At 34.9% G+C, this 25596-nt stretch overlaps 1 protein-coding gene across 1 annotated transcript; it reads right to left on the bottom strand.

Moving 5' to 3' along the window:
• Window positions 1–13251: 13251 nt before the first annotated feature.
• Window positions 13252–17703, bottom strand: LOC139851785 (uncharacterized). Its single transcript, XM_071840951.1, has 4 exons — window positions 17324–17703; window positions 14898–15056; window positions 14678–14786; window positions 13252–13793 (listed from the first exon to the last, which is right to left on the bottom strand). Exons 1-4 carry the CDS (start codon window positions 17639–17641, stop codon window positions 13600–13602), a joined length of 780 nt encoding a protein of 259 aa, XP_071697052.1. The 5' UTR covers window positions 17642–17703; the 3' UTR covers window positions 13252–13599.
• Window positions 17704–25596: the final 7893 nt, after the last annotated feature.

Genomic DNA, 25596 nt, shown 5'->3' with positions numbered 1-25596 from the left:
GAACGTCCTTGCGTACAATTTAATATCTTGTACTTTGCGTTTTGTAACTTGTACTCTTGTCATTTTTAGACGCTTTTCATCAATAAATTGAACCTTTTGAATTGTATCTTGAACATTTGAGCTTTTTGGACGTTTGTGTCTTCAAATCTTCGTTTTCGCCTTTTGTCTTCGCACTTATTTATTTAAACAATTACAATGAAAATATAATACAATTACATATGAAAACCTATTATTTAGGAGGGATATTGCTATGAAATATATGTTCCTTTTTAGCCTTATCAAATATCCCCACACTTGAGCGTTGCTTGTCCTCAAGCAATACAGAACTTGAAATAAAAACATACATGAATCACTTTTTTATTCATCACACTTTGTACATCAGTGATTTTGATATGGTGGTATAAACAATGATAGTAACGATAGAACCATGGTTAAAGGTAGGTGTGTCATCCACAGTTGCCTCGGGTTTAGGTCAACGACACTTGCAATCAAATAGCCGATTTACTTTCAGTTTCCAAAGCAAAGTGCACATTTGAAAGGCGGTTTACAGTCCCACATGACTATGAAAATGTAGATCCTTAAGGAAATTGGATCTTTATGAAAATATTTGATCTTTTGAAAATTCAATCTAGCTTTTACCCTAGATAAGTTTTCCGGAATAACCCTTCACCGGTGTTTGCAAAATATTTTTGTGGGTTGTGTGGGTTTCAGATTTGAAAATTTTAGCTCAACACTTGTGGTTTTGTGTTACCCACTTGCTAACCTTGTATTAGGAAAGCAACACGTCCAGTTTACTTTTCCCGTATATTACCTTTCGGCAAACTACCGTCCGGTTGTAAAGGAAAGTGATGAACAAGCAACTGTTAAGGCAATGTCCCGTGACATGCTTTTGATTATGGTCTATAAACGTGTCGGATGCTATTACTATCCTTTGTAGGAGCAATAGTAAAGATCATCCTATGATTTTTCGGTCTGGCACAAGGTCTTGTCTTTGACCATGCTATGCAACCACCATTCTTACGGTTGACACCCGATTTGGTTCAGGTGACCTAATGAATTCCAGGTGAATTCCTAGGATTTTACGTTCAATGGTAATGAACGCATTGAAAATAGGGTTTTCAGAAAACAAATCGGTTTGTAATTTTGATCAAAATATTTTCTCGTTCAAGCTCGAGTTTAGATATCATTGAATTCCATGAGTTTGTAATTCTCAATCTTTAAGGTCAATCTTAAGGATTGAGTAATATCAGGCTTAAAAGCTGATTTTTAATCTTTAAGGAGATTATCCTTTCTGGGGGTCTGATTCATTAGTCTTATGAAGCTAATTTGCACGGCGCCCTCCCCATTTTACGAGATAAATCCTTCTCATGGTTAGGATAAATCTGACCACTTGGCGACCCTGTTTGATGCTGAGGTCCGTGGATTTCCTGCTGATTTTAGAGATGACTTTTCTAGATTTTTCGTCAACCTACAGCTGGTCTGGACGACAACTTCATGACCTAAATCAAGAAGCGCGTGTCTTTTTCGGAAGACTTTACTTCCTTTTAATGATGGAATTGATTCATCGTGTAGATCCATCTTTTCTTTCAAATATATTACAGTAAATCGGGTAAAACAGTTAATTTAGTCCAAAACAAAAGCACCTGCAATAACTTTACAGAAACATGTGATATATAGTTTTTAATTGAATAACTTGGTACATTCTCCCCACACTTAGTTTCTTTCTTTGCCTTTTTATTCTCCTTTATTCCATTTTAAATGAATTCAATCGTTTTAGGGTGTTTCTCAATTTATGTCCTTTCCGAGGTAACGATAATTTCGGTATTAACACCTAGTTTTCACCGTTCATAAATATGTATAAACATGATTTTGAATTCATTTAGTTGAAATTTTTTTATTTTTTTTTTTAAATTTTCACAAAATTTAGAAAATAAGCCAAGAATAGATCCGAGAGAATTTATAACCTTTTCCCACACTTAAGATCATGCAATGCCCTCATTTGCATGAAATCAGACTCTAATTATAAATTCATGATGGTGATTAGTGTAGAAAGTAGTTAAAGATACCATAAAATTGCAGGATGATAGATGGTGCACCTCATCGTTCATTCCTTTTTGTTTTATCACACATGTTTTTCTTCAAAAACGGTTGCTTTTCTGAACTGTTTACTAATATTTGAAAAAACGTCTTTTATCCTAACTTATCATGCATTTTTGTTAACGAGTTATGCACTAACCCGAACCCCTAATTTAACATTAAGTGGGGTTAAACTTCCCCACACTTAGCTGACGACATGTGAAGTCGGTAGAATAAGTTCCACGAATTAGAGTAGTGAGCCAGTTATTTACATCTCGGGTGGTGTAGAATATATCAATGGGTTTAAAGTTTAGACTCACCCGATCGTCACTACTTAATTCTTTTTTAAGTGTAGCTTTTAGTAAATGGATATGTCTCTTTTCTGGTTCTTGGTCAAATGGATCGATATACACCGACATACATATTATAGGGTGGACAATTTCTAACGTTTCCTTCCTTTTATTCTCGACGTCAAAGTTTTCACCTCTATTACCCAATTGGGTGAAATTCGAGGTGTCATTATCTATTACAGCTCGTAGTTCATTTCCGGTGGATGACTCGTCTATTGAGAATATTGGGTTGGAAGGTTGTGGAATGGTTCGGTTTGGCCTTGGGGGTAAAATTTTCAACGTTATTGTATTCCCAAGAGTACCAATTTGTTACCCTTACTTCTTCTTTATCCATTGATTCTTTATCCATTGATGGATCGATGATTTCGTCGGCAGAGGCTAATGTGTCGATATGTTGTGAAATTGGTAAGACTGAATAAAAAGTATCATCGGGATAGTTGGTGATTTCGGAGCTCTCGAATTCATCAAAATTCGATGATATGAGATTTTCTTGCACACGACTCCTCAGATCAACAGGTGTGTAGTCTGATAGAGTTTCAGCTTGCCGGTTTACAAACTCTCTCATTTGTTCATTTTGAGCATTGAGTTCTTCGAGTTTGATTTTCATATTGTCTAATAAATTTTCAGACACGTAATTTTCCTCGTCTACTGGTTGTTGAGTTTGGATATATTCTTGGGAATAATCCCAATTTGAATTGTATTCTTCATAATCATTCCATTCAGGTTCCGTGGGTGCGTAATTTTTCATAGGAACGTAATAATAACATTCCCATGTTGAGTGATAATCTCCACAGATTTCACAACCAGTTATTGTTTCGTCATTCGTGATCCAAGATTGACCGAATGAATTGTCATCAACACTCATTTGAGAGTATTGATTTAATTGATTTTGGATATCAAAAAGAGTTTCCTTAGCCTTGTTTTCAACATTCCCATATATATATTTATTATTATTACATAGGAGTATTATTATTATTATATTTTTTTACTCGCAGAATTCGTGAGCTTTTATAGGAGTTTTGATTTTTGACAGCTCCGCGAGTCGTGGAGTTTTTAGCCTTCAAACTCCGCGAGTCGCGGAGTTTGAAAATCCAGCTCAGGATCATTTGTCTCATAGCTTGTCGACATAATTTTTAAATATATAATATATAAATAATTTATATAATTATTTAAATATTATATTATATTCTTGTGCATAGTTGACTTGTAATTTTTGGTCCGTTGCGTCGGGCTTTGATAGTTGACTCATTTCCCGGTTCCGGATTTTCGAACGTCCATGCGTACAATTTAATATCTTGTACTTTGCGTTTTGTAACTTGTACTCTTGTCATTTTTAGACGCTTTTCATCAATAAATTGAACCTTTTGAATTGTATCTTGAACATTTGAGCTTTTTGGACGTTTGTGTCTTCAAATCTTCGTTTTCGCCTTTTGTCTTCGCACTTATTTATTTAAACAATTACAATGAAAATATAATACAATTACATATGAAAACCTATTATTTAGGAGGGATATTGCTATGAAATATATGTTCCTTTTTAGCCTTATCAGATGCAAACTTAGTTATTATGAATAGCGCTATTGAGAGTAACGTCTCTGTCCATTTGACCGTTGGTCTTTGGATACATAATAATGTTTCAACGACACTGACAGTACAAGGTGTGATGGGGTAACTTTTGTTTAGTCGCGATATTACAAACAGCAACTCTTTCGATTGATATAGTTGGTATCAATCAACTTTAAACTGAAATCTTGTGGTCTAATGTTATACTGAATTATTGATTTATGACAAACCTATGAACTCACACAACCTCGTGTTGACTTTTTAAGCATGTTTATTCTCAAGTACTTAAATACTGCTTCCGCTGTATATCTGCTGCTTTGATGATGATTTCTTGTCATGCTTGGAGACTTCATGCATTACTTACCAATTCATTTAAAAACACTTAATGCTCTAAATACAATGTAATCTATTTATCTTCCGCTGCAAAACTCAATAAAACGTCTCATATAGAGTCGTTCTCGTTTATACAACTGTGATTTGATATAATTAGTCACAAATACCCCGGGCCCTATTTGGGGGTGTGACGGATTGGTATCAGAGCAGTTTTGTTGTAGAGAACCAGGATTGCATTTTAAGTGTGCCTTATACAATTAGGTACCTTAGCAATGTAGGACTACAACTTTCCTTGACTATAGTGCCTTTAATTGTTGCTTTTAATTGTTAAATGCTACACTATACCTTAGAAACTATGCTTATTAAATTCTTTAATCTTCCTTAGAATGCCAAGCCAATCTAAAAACTCTGCTCACTCTCCTAAGTACTATCCAATTCCGCCACCACATTTAAATGCGACACCATGATTTCTGAAATTCTCGACATTCCTTTGTCATCTATCATGGTTTTGTGTATTACATATGTATTACATGAAATGTTATACATGATTCTTGAAATCTCTACTATTCATATTCATTACTTTCAAAATCTTTGCTTTCTTGTTATTTTGATTATTGAACTTTCTTGACGGATGGCGTCTACGAAACTCTAGAATGGAAGGGTTTGGATTACCGATTTAAAGGATCCTATAGCTCAAGCCCCTAGACCTGAATAGGCCATTACGAATTGAAAGTCTTTAATCGAAAGTTTATCTGATTATATACTTATCATTTTTTATCTCGACACGTCATACTGCAATTATTGCATAAATGGAGTATAAACAAATCATATATTATCATATCTATCCCACTAGACTTTGTATAACACTTTTCCTAAATTTCCTCCGTAAATTACGGAAATCTTTTTGCTATATATACGTATTAAAGGAGACGAATATATCATTCAGTATCCAACACCCATTTCATATCAAACCCTATTCCAAACACATAATATGGATTCCTCGAACTCCTCGAGCTCCAATGGCAGCGTAACAGGAACAAACGAACCAATCAGCCATCATCTATTCTGGATGAATTGGGGATGGGTTCGTAGCCGACTCAATCAATGGAGGCGAGAAGAAGGAGATCCCTTCCACCAACCGAATTCACCACTTGGTGAAGAGCCTGAAGCACTTACCGGCGAACTAGTTCGGAACACCATTTTCTCTCTTCTTTCCGGGGTATCCCGTCACGATTATATAATATCGAAGATTCTAGATCTTATTCATCCTCTTGTCCGAACCGCCAATCATCCTGAAATGATGGAAGAAGTCAACGAGCTTCGCGCTCGAGTAGCGGCTTTGGAGAATATTAGCAAAACCTACGAGCACCAGCAGCATCACCAGCACTGACATCACCAGTAACACCACCATCAGTACCGCCAACATCACCAACACCGCAAGCACTATAAACACCATCAGCATCACCACCAACAGCACTAGTATCACCACCACCAACATCCGCATCCCACGCCTCGACATCACACTTGGTACCTCAAACATCAACATCACAGCCATCAAGGAATATTAGTAATAATGAGTTAAGATGTATTGACTCATTCTTCCTGAAGAATTATATATGTATACTATATACATATATATATATATATATATATATATATATATATATATATATATATATATATATATATATATATATATATATATATATGATTTGGAACAATAATAAATATTTTCGTACTAAGCTATTACGTGTGAATCTTAACTAGTATGTAACTACTTGGTTAATTCATATCACTATTATGCTATGATGTACACCTTTCGTTAATGACTTAACAATCGTTAATCACTGCTTCAGCACAATAAACTCCATTTCATAATAAACCAAGTGTATTATTCAAATACATATTTGATTTTACACTTCCATTTTCAATGTACTCGAAACTTTCTAGAAAACATTATTCGTGCCTTGTGAATTTCACAAGGATTCCACGAGCATCAACATCATTTACCGAGGTATATCAATAACAATGAACGATGAAGTATTGATTCATAACTTCATTAGAGAAATATTCCGCGATGATTATGTAATCTTTAAAGTTTTGAAGATTATTTATTCTCGTTCCAACCGTAAATTAAATGAGCTTAATTTAATATTAACTCATTAAATCTATATTATATCTGAAGAATATATATATGAACATATATCTTCATAAAGATTGTAATTAAAACTCTTTTGTACAAACTGTAAATTGTGAAAATATTTTAACGGGTTGGTAATACCCGAGAAATATTTATATCTCACATTAATATGTTACATTGTACATTCTTCAATTCTGATTCAATAGTCATTAACTATTCTACTTACATCCACAGATATATGTATCTGTTCACTGAAGAACAACCATTTTCATACAAATTCAATTACATATTCTAATTTTGGCATATCAGAATCCAAGTAAGGCTTCAACAGGTGTTATCTTCCTAAAGATCACTACATTCCCGAATTATATTCATTCATATTGTGCGATGAATTATCACATCAAACCATCGAAATTATCATTCGTTACTTTTGAAATCAACAACGTCTATTCGTCAACCATTAGATCCATTGATGGATACACCCTACGCATAAACACTTCAACTCCAAATTCTTGAAAATAATTCGGATTGATAACCAATGACTCAGATTCATTAACCTTAATAATGCTGATGAAGCAGCAAAAGCTGTAGATAGTCTTAATGACCAGAAGCTTGATAATAAAGAATTGTGTGTTGGAAAGCTCGAAAGAAAATCTGGTGTTGAAAAACGGATTGAGCAAAACATGAATGAAGCTGTAGATAAATCACAAAGATTAAACCTATACCCAAAGAATCTAGATGATTCAATAGAAATCACAGAAGATCTTTTTACGCATTCTAAAACCTTACGGAAGAATTTTCTTCATTATTCATCGATCTTAGAAATTCTAAGATATCATCGTATCTTTCGTTATAAGTATCTTCGATATTTCTGAAGATATATTCATAACGATTCTTGTCCGCAATTAATTATCTCTTTGCGATATATTTATTACATCATAAAGGAAACTGTTTTAGTTTCTATATTCTGTAGAATTCAAGTTTAAATTTTGAATGATTTGAAGTAGTGTTGGGAATTGAAGCATGAGTTAGTATAATATAATGACGTCAGGCCAACTTGATTATATTATAGTAAGTCATGCTAAATTTTTAATGGAAGATGATGATTCATAGACTTTATAATCATCATTTGCCATGTTACATAACTCTTTCATTATATTTAACCTCTAAACATATCAAGAAAATATTTTTCTTGATGATTCGGTCTTTTTCGGATATTCTGGTAATTTGACAAATCAAATCGTGCTATTACCTTTCCTTTCTGCTTTGTATATTATGATCATTCGAAACTTCATACCTACGAATTCTGGACCATTACTTGCTTTACAAAAGCATGAAGCTCCGACATATAAGGGAAAATATAAAGCCCGACAACAACACATAAATTACAAATCGTGTATATCAGCAATATAAAGACACGGGAGAATAATAAACACTATAATCCCTAGAGCATAGTAGAAGTAAACAGACTCCTCTGGTGGGAGTTGAAAAAGAAGGATGATTGTGGCGATAACCAATATAAGGTCAAGAACAAGAACTGGATTGAGCATATTAACAAATCTTTTGGAAGTATGAATTGAGAAAGAAAGTATATAAGTGGTGAAGATAATGAAACGGAAAAAGCTAATTTATAGCGAAATTCCAGACACAGCAATCAAGGCAATTTACCGCATTTAATCAAAGAAAATTCCAAAATTCCTTAATTACCGGAGAATCAAATCTTATAAAGATTTCGAAGATTTATTTAAATCCCTTGAATTCCGAAAATCAACTTTAGCTATGTCAAAAGTTAAGACGAACATTTAATTTTCTCATTTCACTCTTTTGTGATAGCTTCGCTTATGCTCTTCCTGTAATCGAATCGTTTCATCCATATTACCCAATGTTGATGAAACTCTATTTTTCAACTCATATTCATCGTTCTTGTTGTAAACAATGACGATCTCTATCAAATTTCATGACCGTGATTTTGATGAACTCTTCTCTATTTTGTCTACCCTAATATTGTGGCATAAACGCTCAAGGTTTAAATATGCTCACTATTATTCATAACACATTTCATGTGTATTAAAATGCTTGTATAGTGTCATCATCTCTTTCTGAGATAACCTAGCCAAATGACACTCTTGTTAATCCTTTAGATAACCTCTGCATTAATAATAAAATGCACTTCGTAGAATTTATGGATCTTAAGATTTAAACGCTAGAAACAAAACAATATTCTATCCGTTGGAATTCACGCAAGGCCCCGAGTATACCTGGGAACGTGAAAACCAAATAAAATGAAAATATCCTCACCTTTTTACAAACAACGCCGATGGATGGCAACAACTAAATTTCGGGACGGAATTTCTATTAACAGGGGGATACTGTGATAACCCAGAAATTTCTGACAAAATTTAAACACAATCTCATTTAACTTCGAACTGATTCTAACGATTCACGAACCACTATTTGTAAATAATTATGTATTAATATTAATTTGTTATATTAATATTAATATTATTATTTATCATCATTTACAAATATTATTACTCTCAATATTATTAATATTATTATTGTTAATAATTATTATTATCATTAATATTATTAGTATTATCACTTTTACTAAAAGTGATAAGATTAATGTAAGTATCATTACTATTAATATAACTTATTACTATTATTATTAATAGTACTATTAACATTTTAGAATGATTATTATCATTATTATTAATTATAATTAAAATTTTTTTTTTTATTATTAATATTGTCATATTAATATTATTATCATTATTAACATTAGTATTAATAAATATCATTATCTTGTTATTAATAGTATTATTATTATTATTATTATTATTATTATTATTATTATTATTATTATTATTATTATTATTATTATTATTATTATTATTATTATTATTAATAATATTAAAAGTATTATTATTATTTTTTAAATATATTTATATTTATTGATTATTATTATTAATATTATTATTAATTAATTACAAATATTAAATCAGTAATAAATGGATCAAGTAGGTATTAGGTCGCCATTTCTTTTTTGTTATGATATGTTATTTTATAAAAGTAGATTAGGTATCATTAGGTATATCAAATTTTTAATTGATCGTGATTCATATCTGTTTCCCATTATTTTTTTCTGCTTTTTAAATTATCGATTCCTGAGTGAATAATCAAGTCGACATCCATAGCACTCGATCATCCCAGTTTAATTATAAAAACGCAATCGAATTCTCCATCATCTTTATCAATTATCAATTGTAATTACTTCAATTAAACTAAATCATTTATTTATTTATTTTTCAAAACAGTCTCGTGCTCTGCTCGAGTTTTATTTTTTTGAAAAGCTTGATTTCGAATCCATTTCAAAATCCTTAAATGCAGTTGTGTTAGGAATCTTTAGTTCAAACAAACTGCAAAATCTTAGCTTTCAATTCCTTCTATTGATTTCGAATTTGAGAGTCAAAGTTAGTTTTTCAAAAGTCAACTGTTGTGTTCATCGAGAAATTCGTATTCGTTTTAATGTTTCAGATTAAATTGAGGATTGAAAAAGATTATAGGAACGATTTAAAACAAATTTCGTGTTGTAATCATAATCTAAAACAGTCTAGAATTCATAATCAATAATTGAGTTTAAATTTTTTTTTTAACCAGCTACTGCTGCTGTTTAATATTTCTATTTCTTTTTCGGGTTTGTTGATCACAAGAAAACATCAATTCTGTTTTAATTTCAAAACCAAAAAGAACCATAAATTTCTGTTATAATTTTTGGGTAATCGAGATTCAAGAAGAAGAAGGAAAAGATGATAAAATATTACGGGTTATATATATATATATGGGGTATTAAATCAGAAAATGTGAAATGGAGGAGTGGTGTGGGGTGTTTACGGGTGAGCGAGAGGTCTCAGTTTCAAGCCGGTTTGGGGCATATTTTTTTAGAAAAAGCCTATAAGGTAGTTTTCATTTTTATTATTATTATCATTATTCTTATTCTTATTCTTATTATTATTATTATTATTATTATTATTATTATTATTATTATTATTATTATTATTATTATTATTATTATTATTATTATTATTATTATTATTATTATTATTATTATTATTATTATTACTAAAAATATTATAACTTTTAAATCTATCATTTTATTAAAATTAGTTTTATCATCTAAATTAACATTTTTAATAAAAATATCATTTTGTTATTATTATCTTTATTAAAATTATCATCATTATTTATTATCATTAATATAAGTATTATTATTAATGTTATCATTATTATTACCAATATGATTAACCTTATTATTAAAAGTATTATTTTTATTAAAACTAACATTTTTATCTTAACAATAATATTAAAACTTTTATTTTATTATTATTACTATCATTATTATTATTATTATTGTTATTATTATCATTATAATTATTTTTATAAACATCATTATTAATAACATTAAAATTATTATTTTTAACATTATTATTAATATTATCAATATTTGTATTACTAATAGTATTATCTTTATTGTTATTATTATTTAGTATTATTATTATTTTACTAAATAAGTATTAAGTGATATGTATTATGCTTATTATATATATCAATTATCAATAAATTACTTAATTAAAATAGTTTAATAAGACATATAATTTATTGAAATAACAATTACACCATTAATAATATAATTGTTCAATTACAATTATAGATTTTAATATATAAACTTGATATAGGTTCGTGAATTCGAGGTTAACATTACACTTGTTCAGTGACATCATACGCATAATTACTACAAACTATCGTATCGTATCGTGAGTTCATTTGCTCCCTTTTTATCTATATTTTTGGGCTGAGAATACATGCAGTATTTTTATAACTGTTTTACACGTTAGACACAAGTATTCAAACTTTTATGCTATATACGTGCTTTGTCATGCTAAATCTCTGCCGTAATATCGTTAATTGCTGAGGTATAAGATGCAAACTTAGTTATTATGAATAGCGCTATTGAGAGTAACGTCTCTGTCCATTTGACCGTTGGTCTTTGGATACATAATAATGATTCGACGACACTGACAGTACAAGGTGTCACGGGGTAACTTTTATTTAGTCGCGATATTACAAACAACAACTCTTTCGATTGATATAGTTGGTATCAATCAACTTTAAACTGAAATCTTGTGGTCTAATGCTATACTGAATTATTGATTTATGACAAACCTATGAACTCACACAACCTCGTGTTGACTTTTTAAGCATGTTTATTCTCAGGTACTTAAATATTGCTTCCGCTGTATATCTGCTGCTTTGATGATGATTTCTTGCCATGCTTGGAGTCTTAATGCATTACTTACCAATTCATTTAAAAACACTTAATGCTCTAAATACAATGTAATCTATTTATCTTCCGCTGCAAAACTCAATAAAACGTCTCATATAGAGTCGTTCTCGTTTATACAACTGTGATTTGATATAATTAGTCACAAATACTCCAGACCATATTTGGGGGTGTGACAGATGTATTTATCTTCTGCTGCAAAACTCAATAAAACGTCTCATATAGAGTCGTTCTCGTTTATACAACTGTGATTTGATATAATTAGTCACAAATACCCCAGACCCTATTTGGGGGTGTGACAACAGGCTTCGATTAGGTGTTCTCGGATTACCCGGTGAACGTTTTGGTTGTGTGGTTATCGAGGAGTGACAGACATAGGATTGAATACGGGATCGGGTTTATATGTTTATTTTAGGCTTTTGAGTGGTGGTTGTTAGTATTTTCATTTCACATCTTCTATAGAAAATAAAATATACACCTTACGTGATGAATGAGATATTGATTTTTAAGGTTAAATTGGTATTTATAGCTAAAATTCGCAGGTCATGACACTTGGCTCCTGTAGTGAGTGCTTAGTCAGCGTCTTCCTTTCTGCATGATCACTTTTGTTCAGATACCCTTTCCCTTAATTTTAAGTAACTATTAAAATGAAGATTGTAGCCCCTGAGATATGAATGAATGAGCTAGTAAATTAACTCTATTTAAGTATCGATGAAGAAAATATAGCCAAAACAGTGAAATTTAGTTGAATTCAAAAAGTTTATCCATTTTTCACTTCTTGGACAATTTCACCTAAAATCAATTTCAAGCTAAATAAACTCGAAGCTCAAGAAATCAACTTAGATGACATGTAATTAGAACAACACTGCTAACGAAAAGGCAATATGCATCATTGAGTCTCCTAATTCAGTAGGACATGTTCATACATGTGGTGTTGAACTACTTAACATGTCACTGCAAACGACACAAAGGATGTCATTTTAACCAACAAACTGGGGGAAACAGAGTGGGGCTTGCGGATTCAAAATTTTCAGGCCTATACTTTTGGATTTTTGCCACCAAAGCCTCCATATTTTGCCCCAAAAGCCTCCATATATTTGCCCCAAAGCCTCCATATATTACCCAAAAACCTCCATATTGCCAAAAAGCTTCCATATTTTGCCCAAAAAACGTTAAACCCCCGGTGAAAAAGCTTTTTGGTTCCGCCACTGCCAACAGGGAGCCAGCAATGAAGTCATGTGACAAATAGAGATAAAAACCTCTATGGCATTGAAAACCTCACGCAATAGGTAAGACGAATAGAGTTTGAGACATGTACCGCACCAAAAGTAACACGTAATAGGTGTTGCATAAGAATAAAAGTTTGAAATCTCTATCGTACTGAACACCTCGCATAATAGGTCTTACATATGAGGAATAGAGTTGAAACCTCTCGCACTGAAACAGCATTATGTAATAGGTCTTTCATATAACGAATAGAGTTTGAAACCTCTATTGTATTAAACGTGTTACGATACGAGATTAGAATAACTGAGTGGGGTTTAAGGTCACGATGTGATCTTTCGATCCTGGCTAAGACAAAAACGATCACCTTGATTTTAACAACCTTGCTTTAATCAAGTCAAATACGGAATAATTTCACTTAATAGAGCATTTGCTATGAAATTTCACTTTTCACTCAACTTCACCAACTAAAAAACAAGTATATGAATTTCCTTATGAAATACGACCCAAAAGGGTAAATGAGAAACAATCTTTCTCGTTTAAACGGTCAGTGGTTCTGGTCCGTTTATGATTTAATCTTCTGCTGGTGCGAGTAGAATACCCGTATACCCTTGATCTAAAATCACCTCAAATGCGCTACCTGTCACTGATTCATCTTCTTTGTTAGAGATCGGTCTCTGCAGCAGCGAATAAGCACAGTATTCGACATCATACACTGTCAAGTGATCCGGTGTATATGCACTGACTGATGTCCCAACACCTTCACCTGCATAATGTAAAAATGGGAAATGGGTCAGTTAACGGGTAGGATTGAGTCATTGGGTAGAAATGGTCAATCTCTTACACCATTTTATTAAAAAGTCTTTGTATTAATATTATTCAGGTGACTTTTAACCCATTTGACGCTAATCTTTTACCCATTCGATAAAACATGACGAAATTCAGCCTATTCAAAACTTAATGGAAAACTCAAAAGTGCCATTTTTGCTAGGTAGGAAACCTAAATGTTCTAAGTGGCTATAGCGTATTCACAATTTCACGAAAACTTAGATGTTATGAATTAAGATGCAATTTGGATCTATTTACTTAAGAATTAGATCAATTTGTGTTGTATTTTACATATGAACAGTTACAAGGGTACAAGAAATATAGCTAAAAAGAGAAACAAGTTAAGAGTAAAAGTTACAGAAGGTGTAGCCCTCCTGAACACTTCCTTCAAAAACGTTATAATTATGATTGTAATTATATAACTTTTGTTATAATATCAACCATAAATGACTGGACAGTCCAAACCCAACCCAAATTGGACATCTTTTAGGATTCAACCAAACCCAACCCATTTCAACTTGTACCAAACACGTCCTTATTGACCTTTAACCCGTTACCCAACCCATCATTATGATTGTAACTATATAATTTTTGTTATAATATCAACCTATAAATGATTGGACAACATCTTTTAGGATTCAACCAAACCCAACTCACTTCACCTTGTACTAAACACGTCCTGTCCTTATTAACCTTTGACCCGTTACCCGACCCATCATTTTGCAATCTTTAACTACACTTGCTGTTAAGGTCAAGAAAACAAAGTGACATTACAGTAAGATACCTGAAATATAGGGAGAAAAAAAAGAAACAAATGCTTACCGTGTGTAACAAGCAGCAAGTTTTCAGTAGGGTATTTATCAGCAAGGATCTTGATAATGTCCTTGTACCTGCCTCTAGCACCCTCTGTTGACTCTTCCCACTTTGGTAACTGATAATGGTTAAAATAAAATTAGGTATTAGTCGAACAGACAGTTATACTCGGTCATCTATTAAATTACATCACATTTTAATAAAAGTAAATCAAATGTGGTCTTATAACCTCTTCATAAACCCGTTCTACACTTGAATCTACTGTCCCTTCTGGTAAAACTGCTTCACATTCAGTAATATTGAAAGCAAAGTCTCCATCTTTAGGGGCGTTTGCAGCCCGTATGGCTTGCTTATTCAGCATTTCACATAGTCCATACTCAACAGACACCTGCAACATGTCGGGTGTCATGAAATAAAATCAATATCTATCACATAAATATGGTTATATGTAAGGCCAAGCCTAAGGCTCATGCTCGAATCTCATTTTCTAGGGATTACGTTAGAGCTAAAAGTTGGCATCTGAAATAAATGGAAGGCTGATATTGTACTTCTTAAAGGCAAATTAAGCAAAATAGCAGATCATAAGAACTTTGTTTCTAATATGTATTATTATCTAATTACAGCCTTTGTGTCTAGATGAATAGTGTATCAATTGCTACATGGGATCATGATCATATTAGAGCACTTGATCACTAGCCTAAATCTTTTAGAAACCCAACATAGAATAATTGTGCATAATATAAACTATGTGGTCTGGCTCACCTACATTTAGTTAGTTATCGTTAGAAATTGGGTATGGATTTGATTATCTGGATTGTTCCTGAATCGTGAAACACTTTCCTAATTAAGTATTTCGCCCCACACAAGCCTCGGGTTATCACGAAATCTCAATGGGGATAAGACAAGAACGGATTTTATTTCCAGGCAAAAAGAAATCAAGTATCAGGGAGAATGTGTGTGTTTCTGTATTTGTTATGTGAATGCAGATTCTGCCAAAAACGGAGATATACATAAGTTTTTTTGGCAGTTAAAATGAAGGGATGCAACCCTTCAATTTTGGCGGGAAAATCTATTGATGAAAAGTCAAGGGCGCTGCCCCTTGGATACATCAGTTATTTTTGGACCCCGCCAAAGGCGCGACCTCCTTGACCCCCGCAATTCACGCGACAGTTACTAGCCAACTCTTACGGGCGTGTACTCCACACTCTCGGAACCCGTTGTTAATTATAACTAGCTAAATCTTGCATTCAAGTAAATCCCAATCAGCTAAAATGAATGTTGGATGACACTAAAATCACCAACAGTTATCACCTTAGCCAGGCCATGATCGACCTTATTTCGAATAGTTAACAAGTAGGTATCTCACACTTCTTTCATGAGCTGCTGATCTTCTCTCCACAATCAATCTTTTGGGCATATGTTGACGTCTTGACGAGACCCGTGCTATTGTTGCCAAAACCGAAGCATTCTGTGTTGGTTCCTAGAAGCTTTATACTCCACTAGCTAAACTTAGTCTATTCATGATACAGAAGCATGGAGATGGGGATACTTTTTTAGGTAAAGTTAATAATAGAAAGATTACGAAATCACACCTTAGAAGGTAGAACTAATGCCAAGCATCAAGTAACATATCCATCTCAGTTAATGTACCAATCATACTCAAAAAGTGGAAATGAAATTCAAGTTTATCATTTAAGTGTATCAATCATTTGAACAAGTTTAACTAGATATAGCTAACTACTGTAATTACACTTTACACTTACAATTATAGCAAAATCAACAGGAATAGTATAAAAGTTCCAACTATCCATGATTCAACAGTAAATAATACGGAGTATAAGCTTTTAGGTAAATGCTAAATTTCCCAGCCATTAAGGTACACCAAAGGTAGTCACTAATCAACATCATATTTATAACTCCAAACCTCTAATCAGTGCACCAAGTTCATAGACCAGTCTAAGCCCAAAAACTAAGCATACATTCACATATACGTTCCGTTATTAGATGCGTGAATTTATTCAAATGTTAATTTTGTCAACTTCTATGATTCGTATCAGAAAATATTGAGCATTTTTTTTTTGAACGATAGTTTTTGATATCGAATACTCTCATTTGTCACTCACACACGCGTTAGAAGTAAACTCCTCGCACACCTTCGCGTGGCTTCGACATACACCTCAACTCCACGAACGGAGTGTGCTTTGAATCAAACCTAATGGTTGACTATAATGGCTTCGGGCCTTCGGCATACACCTCAATTCTATACATGATCCTGGAGAAAACCTCCCACAAGGATTCGAACCTGTACCACTTCAAAGAGAGGTGAATACGGGTCCGCATCACATGGAGCTAGTACCACTCAGCCAAAGGCTCGGTGGTATAAAATATTGAGCATTTAGAGTTCTTACTTTAGAAGTGTTTTTCTTTTTAAGATGTCAAATATACGTAAATGTTAATATCTACAAATCATTTCAAATGATTTCTTAAATATATTCATAATAAACATAACAGTTCCTGTAGTCTATGCATCACTCCTTTATATATACAATACAATACAGTTACTTGATATGATAACAAACTATATCAATCTATCAATTTATCAACAAAGGAACAAAAATAATAATCCTAAATAACAAAATAAAAATAAGAAATAACCTTAATTTTAGAAGGATCAATAACAACACCATCAGCAGAGCTCAACTGATTGACATTGTCATCAACAGCACAAATAGCATGAATAACTTCAGATGCAGTCTGAAGGCACCGAAGAAACGGTGATACAAACACACGATGAATCGGAAACCCTAATTTATTATTACTGAACTTTTTACCAGTACAAAATGCCCTAATTTTGCCATCTAAAACCAACGGTGGATCCCATGGTCTATCAGCTTTCTCAGTCCATAACGGCTCGAAGTTGTCAATTCGATCACCGTGACGCATAACGACGACGTTTTGATGGCCGGAATCCATGATTGATCTGATCGATATTGCTGGTTAACAGAATGTTTTTGATTTATATATTTAGCTATAATAAATATCTATATATAGGTGGAGAGATGGTTGTTTTCACGTGGCTTTCCGTGAAGTTTCCGTTGAAGGTTCGTTTGAAGACTCAGCTCAACGACCGCGTGAGAAGCACGTGCGTGTTCTTATTTCCTTCTGTTTTGGATTTTTATTGATGAGAATTTGGATTGGATTTGGATTAAACAATTGGGGGGCAGTATTACTAGGACTAATTTTTTTTTGAAAGACAAAATATGCATATATTATAAAATTCGCAACTGTACATGTGAAACAAAGGCGGCCACATATATCGGCCCACTAGCCAAACCCGAAGCTGCAAGATGCAGCTATGCTCACAAATTACATCGAGACTACACGAAAATTTAAGTACAATTGGATAACATCACTGTACGCGACCCACTAATAACTTTTAACTTGGATATCACTCAATGCGACCGGCGAACTCCAACATTTATTCTTAAACACTTTTAGATTCCGGTTCTTCCAAATTAAGTACCCACAAGTCCACTCGACCGCTTGACATAATTTACGACCCTCATCCGACATTTGCACGCTCGAATTTCCCATGAAGATTTCATTACAACTAAGATTTGTGAAAGTGCCCAAACCCCACCAATTTGAAACCTTACCCCAAATATCAAGGGCAAGATTGCAAAGGACCAAAGAATGTTCAACCGACTCCACATCTTGCCGGCAAATTGGATAAAGAACCGAATGAAGATCAATCCCCGTTTTATCCAATTCCGACAAGACCGCTAACCGTCTTCTTCTTGCTCGCCACACGAAAATCTCCACTTTGCAAGGGACAAGGTTATTACGGATTGTCTCGAAATTTGAAGGACCCACTTGAAGATTTTTCCCATTAATTAAATCCGCTAATTTTTTTTGTTGAAAAGACTCCATTGTCACTAAGTAACCACTTCCAAGAATCAACTTTGTCTTGATTGAGAGCCACATTTTGGATAAGCGCATTTAATTCGGAAAGTTCACCCAAAGCACGACCTCTCGGATTCCTACACCAATCCCATGCCCCCGTAGCACCCGTCTCCATAACCACAACCCGATTGCAAACCGAAGCTTCCATATTGTTTTCTAAACACACCAATCTCTTGAATTTGTCTTCTAACGCAAAATCCCCAAGCCAATTATCCTTCCAAAAGTTTGTATAAGCACCATTGCCAATGACTTTTGAGAAAGAGTTCATGAAAGATAAACCAAGCGAGTCGATGCAACTACCGACACGAATAATGTTAGCCCAAGCCGAAGTACATGAAAACTCCAAAAGATTAAAGGATGATGAAAGACCACCCGAAGGACCATAAATACTTTTAATAACATTGACCCACAAAGAGGTGGGTTCGGAATAAAACATCCACCACCACTTGCCGATCAACGCATAGTTTTTATTTTTTAAAGAACCCACATTAAGACCCCCCGTCCCATAAGAAAGTGAAACATCACCCCATTTAACCCAAGCCATTTTTGACACGTTACCCGCCCCACCCCCAAAAAAGGAACGTCTTGCACTCTCAAGATTTTTTATCACACTTGACGGGGAACGGAAGAGTGAGAAGAAGTACAGCGGGAGACTATTAAGCACCGATTTAACGAGAGTCAAACGACCACCAAATGACATCGCACGCGCTTTCCAATCCGCAAGTCTTTTACCAAACTTATCCACCACCGGTTTTCAATTCGCCGCTACACGCATATTAGCACCAATTGGTAACCCAAGATACGTAAAAGGAAACTCACCAATGTTATACCCAAAAATACTAGCAACACTTTCCACTTCGGCCTTATCAACCCCAACTCCAAAAATACTACTTTTGTGATAATTCACCTTTAGTCCCTAAATACTCTCGAAACATTTTAAAAGCTTCAAAAGGTTTCTAATATTCTCAAGATCCCATAACCCGAAGAAAATCATGTTATCCGCATATTGCAAGTGGGAGATAGGAACTCGATTATCACTAATTTCGATACCTTTGAAAAGATTGCAATTAACCGCCTCTTTTATCAAAAGGTTAAGCCCCTCCGCCGCAAGAATAAAGAGGAAAGGAGAAAGAGGATCGCCTTGACAGACCCCTCTCTCTAGACAAAATTCACATGTAGGCGAACCATTTACCAGAACTGATACACTTGCCAATTTGAGGCAAGACAAAATCCACATTCTCCATTTGTCACCGAATCCCATTTTCTCCATAATTTCCAAGAGAAACTCCCAACTCAAGCAATCAAACGCCTTCTCGAAATCGACTTTAAAAAGGACACTCTTAACCTTTTTTCGTTTAAGAAAATCTAGCGACTCGCTTGCGATCAACGCACCATCAAGAATGTTTCTACCCTTTATGAAGGCACTTTGTTCGAAGCCCACAAGGTTAGGAACGAAATTCCTTAATCTATTCGAAATAAGTTTCGCAATAATCTTGTAGTAACTACCAATGAGACTTATCGGGCGATAATCATTTAAGGAGGCCGGATCTGATTTTTTTTGGAATGAGAGTGATGAACGAGGCATTACACCCCTTAGAGATGTCATGCGTATCCCAAAATTTGAAAATCGCCAACAACAAATCCTCTTTGATAATACCCTAATTTATTTTGAAGAAACGCATATTAAAACCATCGGGACCCGGGGCTTTGCAACTACCACAATTAACAATTGCTTCCCACACCTCTTTTTCGCTAAAATTTGCCTCCAGTAGCCTCGCTTTATCTACTGAAAGAATTTTATCAAAAGGCCCAACATTGTGACTTTGCCCAGAATGGAAGGTAGCAGGCCGACGGTTAACACCAAGCCCAGACGAAGTGATCAGTCCACACAGGCTGGGCCGAACACCATCAGGCCGCGAGAATCTAGCCTTGAAATGTTGAAATACGAATTCCTTTAGCTCACTTGTACTATCGATCCATGATCCATTAATGTATAAACCCCTAATATTACACTTATTATATCTCCGACGAATGGACGATTGAAAAAATTTAGAGTTTTCGTCCTCCTCTAATATCCAACGAATTCGCGCCTTTTGTTTAAGCATGTGTGATTTAGATTTCTCCTTTTCCACCCATTTTCGCCTCATTTCCAACCACAACGCTCTATCAACATCATTAAGTAATCCCAATTCCGCTTTTTTTCCCACTCAACCGCTTCCGTTTTTAGCTTATTGATCTCACAATCTAACGCACCGTATTCTTTTTTACTCCAATCTCTAAGAGCCAACTTAACATTCTTAAGTTTGTCACAAAAATTGCAATCAAATCTTGTACCCCTAACCGAAGATAACCAAGCCGAGCCAATAATATCCGCCACCCCGTCGTTGTTGTACCATTCATCAAAAATCTTGAAAGGCTTAGGCCCAAAATCAATGACCTTATCCATAAGAATAATTGGGCAATGATCCGATTCTTTTCTCTCAAGAGCCATAACCGAAAGATCACACCAAAGGTTAATAAACTTATCCGTTGCAAAAAAACGGTCAAGCTTACTAAATTTAATCCCATCGTCGCTAATACGAGTGAATTTTCGCCCCACCAATGAGATTTCTACAAGGCTATTATAATTAATGAAATCATTAAACCACGTAGCTCTTCGTTGGTGGAAGATACAATTAAGCCTATCCCCTTGTTCACGAACCTCATTGAAATCGCCACATAAAACCCAAGCCATGTCAATATTTCCTATTAGTTTTGTTAACGAATCCCACAAAATTTTCTTGTTTGCATCACTGTGTGGACCATACACATTTGCCACAATTGTTTCTTTACCGGAACTAACCCAACAACCCCGAATGGCGAGAAAATAATCACTTCTGACTGCATTAGTAACCTTAAAAGAGGCCGAATCCCAAATTATTAGAAGACCCCCTGAATTCCCAACAACCACTTTTTGCACATAACCGAAATCGTAGAACCCCAAAGAGCTTGAACCCAACTATCCCCCACCTCCTTACATTTGGTTTCTTGAAACGCAGTAATGTCCGGTATTTCACGAAAACATAAGTTTTTAACACTATCAAATTTCCCCACAACCCCGAAACCCCTAACATTGTAAGAAATAATCTTCATAATGAAACAAACAATGAACGAAAGGAAGAAGAAGACCTTATTGGTGATCCGTAGGCCACTTAAGCCCAATCTTTTCACTGAACTCCTGTAGCTCCACGTCATTAATAGAATCATCATTCGGACCAGTAGCCGGCTCGACAGACTTTGCTTTTGAGTGGGAACGAGGTAACCTAGATTTATGACCACAACCTTTGCACTTAATCTTGTGCCAACCATCACCATTGACACCCTTTCTCCCAACCTATTTAGCCCTATGAATTCTTGAGGACGCACTCCAGTACATAATCGAGTGCCAAAAACACTCCCTACAGTAGGATACATCAGCAGTTTTGGAGCTTGTACAAGAGCGTTTTGATGTATGTGATCTGCCACGACTAGGCAGGCAATCATGATTAGGGTTGGATTACGAGCCAGGCTTACTTACGGATTGTTTGCAGATTGGGTCACATTGTGATTTACTTGACCCAATAGGAGGAATACCCACAGGGTCCGAGCAATTAACAAACTTTGGCCCAACACTATCATCACAAGTAGAACCCATTGGGCTGTTCACACTTTTAGTAGGCCCAAACGAGTCCCCCACCGGTTCAGAATTAGAAAACACATTAAAATCACAACCCTTCAAATTCACGTTCCTGACAGCAGAATCATTAGCCGCCGTATTTTCTGAGGACTGTGACATGTCCACCTTGGGACTAGCTCCACGAATTGAATTACTTTTGCTTTCCTCCACGACTTCATCTTCCCCAAAAAGATTTTGAAAACCGAAGCAACCCAACCCAAGATCATCAGGAACTGAACCACCTTCAAACCCTTGACCTTTCGACTTTCCGGCAACCTGGACATTCTTGACAGAACCGGAACGTCTTTTAGGTGAAGATAGCTCGACATCAGTAAGACCATTATCCAAAACCTCATCGCTACTGGCATAATCATCGGAATCAATATACTCTGATTCTGACCCAGATAATGAAGATGAATCCCCATAGTCACTATCATAGAATGCAAAATTTGGACATTTAATCTCCTCCTCCCAAACATTAATAAAGTATTCATGTCCTTTATGAACCAGCATTATAGAATCATTGACGACGTTAGCATTAGTAAGTTTAACTCTGACTTTTCCAAATAGTAGTCTTTGATTCCCAGAAAGAGAATAATTCTCGAAATCGTAGACTACCCCCATAACTCTGCAATATACATGAACTTATCTTGAGTCCAACAATGAATGGGAACCCCAGCAATCTTCAACCAACATACTCTTCCTTCTGCCACAAAAGAAACATCCCACTTGTGAACTTTGTGAACCCATTTTCTTAAGGGGTGGTTTGATTGTTCAATGAGATCATTCGCAATAGCCTTATTGTTAAAGATTAAAAGAATACTCAGACCACCCAGGAGTTTGATGTCAACTTCACGAAACCCTTCTTCTTCACAAATCTTAATTAAATTCTTTGCAATACTATGATTTTTGGCTTCATGTAACAGACTGAAACCCGGGCTAGTTGTAAGTTGCCTATTTTGCCCTTAGGGTTTGTGCTTAGTCTTAAGTGCTTTTATTTTAATTATTTTATTAGTGTCTTATTATATTTGTGTTGTGACCAGTTTGTGACAAGGGTCCTAGAACAGGTTTGTTTATTTTAATTGGACCTCATTTGGGTTACCTAATCTTGTGCGAAAGATATCAGATAACTGATAAATACCCGTGTGTTGTATAGTGTGGGAATTAAACCCAATTAAGTGACTAGTGTACTGTATTTTCTTCCCATTTCTAAAAAATTCACTAAACACCGTACCTTCATCCCTCCCATCTACCAAACCCTAATCCTTAAACATTGATCTTGAGCTCAAATTGGTGTTAGAATCGTGTTTGTTATCGTTTACTGAGTCTATCAAGGTAAGTAACATGTGTTTTTGTGTTCAATTCGTTGTTAAATTTATGGTTTTGTGTGAGTTTTGTAAAAAGCTTGAATTTGTGTCAAAACAAGTGATTTAAGTGTTGTTATGGTCAAATTGTTGTGGGTTTTGAGTCTATAACAAGTAGTGAACAAGTTGTGGTCGATTTTGGTGTTTAAAACGAGCTCTAGATCGAGATTTGAGGATTTCATCGTGAAGTCTGTAGCCTTTGTTCAGTTTCTGAGGAAGATGAACACAGTCGGCCGACTGTCGATCGACAGTCGACCGACTGAGGGTTCAACCGACCGATTGTTTAGTGAACCGACCGACTGAGATTTACCTTCGGCCAATTGATGTAATACCAAATGAATCGACCGACTGGAAAGGTCAGTCGACCGGTTGTGTAGACAGTCGGCCGACTGTCAGTGTCAGTCGACCGACTGAGTGTCCAGGGCAGAATATTTACCAAAGTGCCATTTTCTAGCTGTTATGCTGCCCGTTTGTATTTTGGTGTTCAGAATGTAAATTTTGAAAGTGCATAAGTGTTAGGTGGACTTTTATCAGCGTTTTTTTTGTGACTGATTTTCTGTACTGTGCTGTTTTGTGTTAACGGACAGAAAATAACTTGATTTGCCTTATGTTCAGGTGATAAGGATAAGGAAGCCGCTCAGTGATAGATTATCTGATCTAGTTGATGGTATTCGGTGAGTGGGTCTATCTACGGATAGAGTTGAAGTAGCATAACATGCTACTGTGGTTGACTCCTTTACCATGCATAGTGTAGGGACTGCCATGTTAGAATAATATAGTATGTTTGATGTTGTATGTGAATTTTGTGTACACTGTGTGAATGGCACCAGTCGAGCCTAGGGAGACTAGGGACTCGAGACTTTGCCTAGGAGAGGTTAGAGTTCGTATGAGGTCAACCGTGCCTAGGGGAGGTTGGATCCATAGGCTACTGATTGTGGAGTATAGTGTGAATGATTGGGTCCATAGGCTACTGATTGTGGAGTATAGTGTGAATGATGCATCCCCTGCATCTGGATAACTATACTGTGAATTGAGTAGCAGGGACTATCGGTAGACTCAAGCCCGATCAGCTGAGAGTCGTGTGCTCGTACATGCCGCCGATCCTCGTATTGTTTTATTGTATGCTAGTTGGTAGTTAGCAAGTGTTGTTGTTAGTATATAGCTTGTGTGTGGCTTAAGCTATATCTGTTTGATAGATTCCATTCACTTAGCGGTGTGCTAATCCCCCACATATTCTCCCCTTGCAGGTTTAGGTACTGCTAGTCGGGATGGGTGCTGATGCAGAAGATATGTTTGACAACCCGACTCTGATGTGGACTTTTGTTTAAATAATATTTTGTGATAACGTAACACCGTGGTGTAAACTTAAACTTAATTACATGGATTAATGTAATGACGTGACCTATACTGTATTTATTAATAAAGTCTTCCGCTGTGTATAAAAAAATAAAAAATGGCCGGGGTTACACTTTACAACTAATTGCCCGCTCCAGCTGTAACATCCCGCCTTTTTTCGTTAAATTATTTTACCGCCCGTCTTTTTTTTATATAATACATTTCGTATCTAGATTCGTATCTTTCGTTGTTTAGCGTTTCTAATATTTTCGTTATTTAATTATAACATCTCTCGTTTACTCTAGTGTTTTTAAATTAATTCGTTTGGTTAATTCACGCACCCACTTTAAACTCGAGGGACTAGACTTGTCATCAGACCAAAATGGTAACTAGTTGTTGACTTATGTGATGGCCCGCCAAAATCCCTATTGACGCAGCACATCATTCATCGGTCCCATTGCGAGGTTTGCCCTCTATATGATATGTTTTACAAACATTGCATTCATTTCAAACGACGCGCTTTCTATATAAGAAAGTTTTAAAATTTGTATACATTTTTAAAGCATGCACAT

This window comes from Rutidosis leptorrhynchoides, chromosome 6 (assembly GCF_046630445.1).
Source record: "Rutidosis leptorrhynchoides isolate AG116_Rl617_1_P2 chromosome 6, CSIRO_AGI_Rlap_v1, whole genome shotgun sequence".
In the NCBI taxonomy this organism is placed as follows: domain Eukaryota; kingdom Viridiplantae; phylum Streptophyta; class Magnoliopsida; order Asterales; family Asteraceae; genus Rutidosis; species Rutidosis leptorrhynchoides.
Note: the sequence above shows the minus strand (reverse complement) of the source record. Positions and strands in the feature narration are given on the sequence as shown.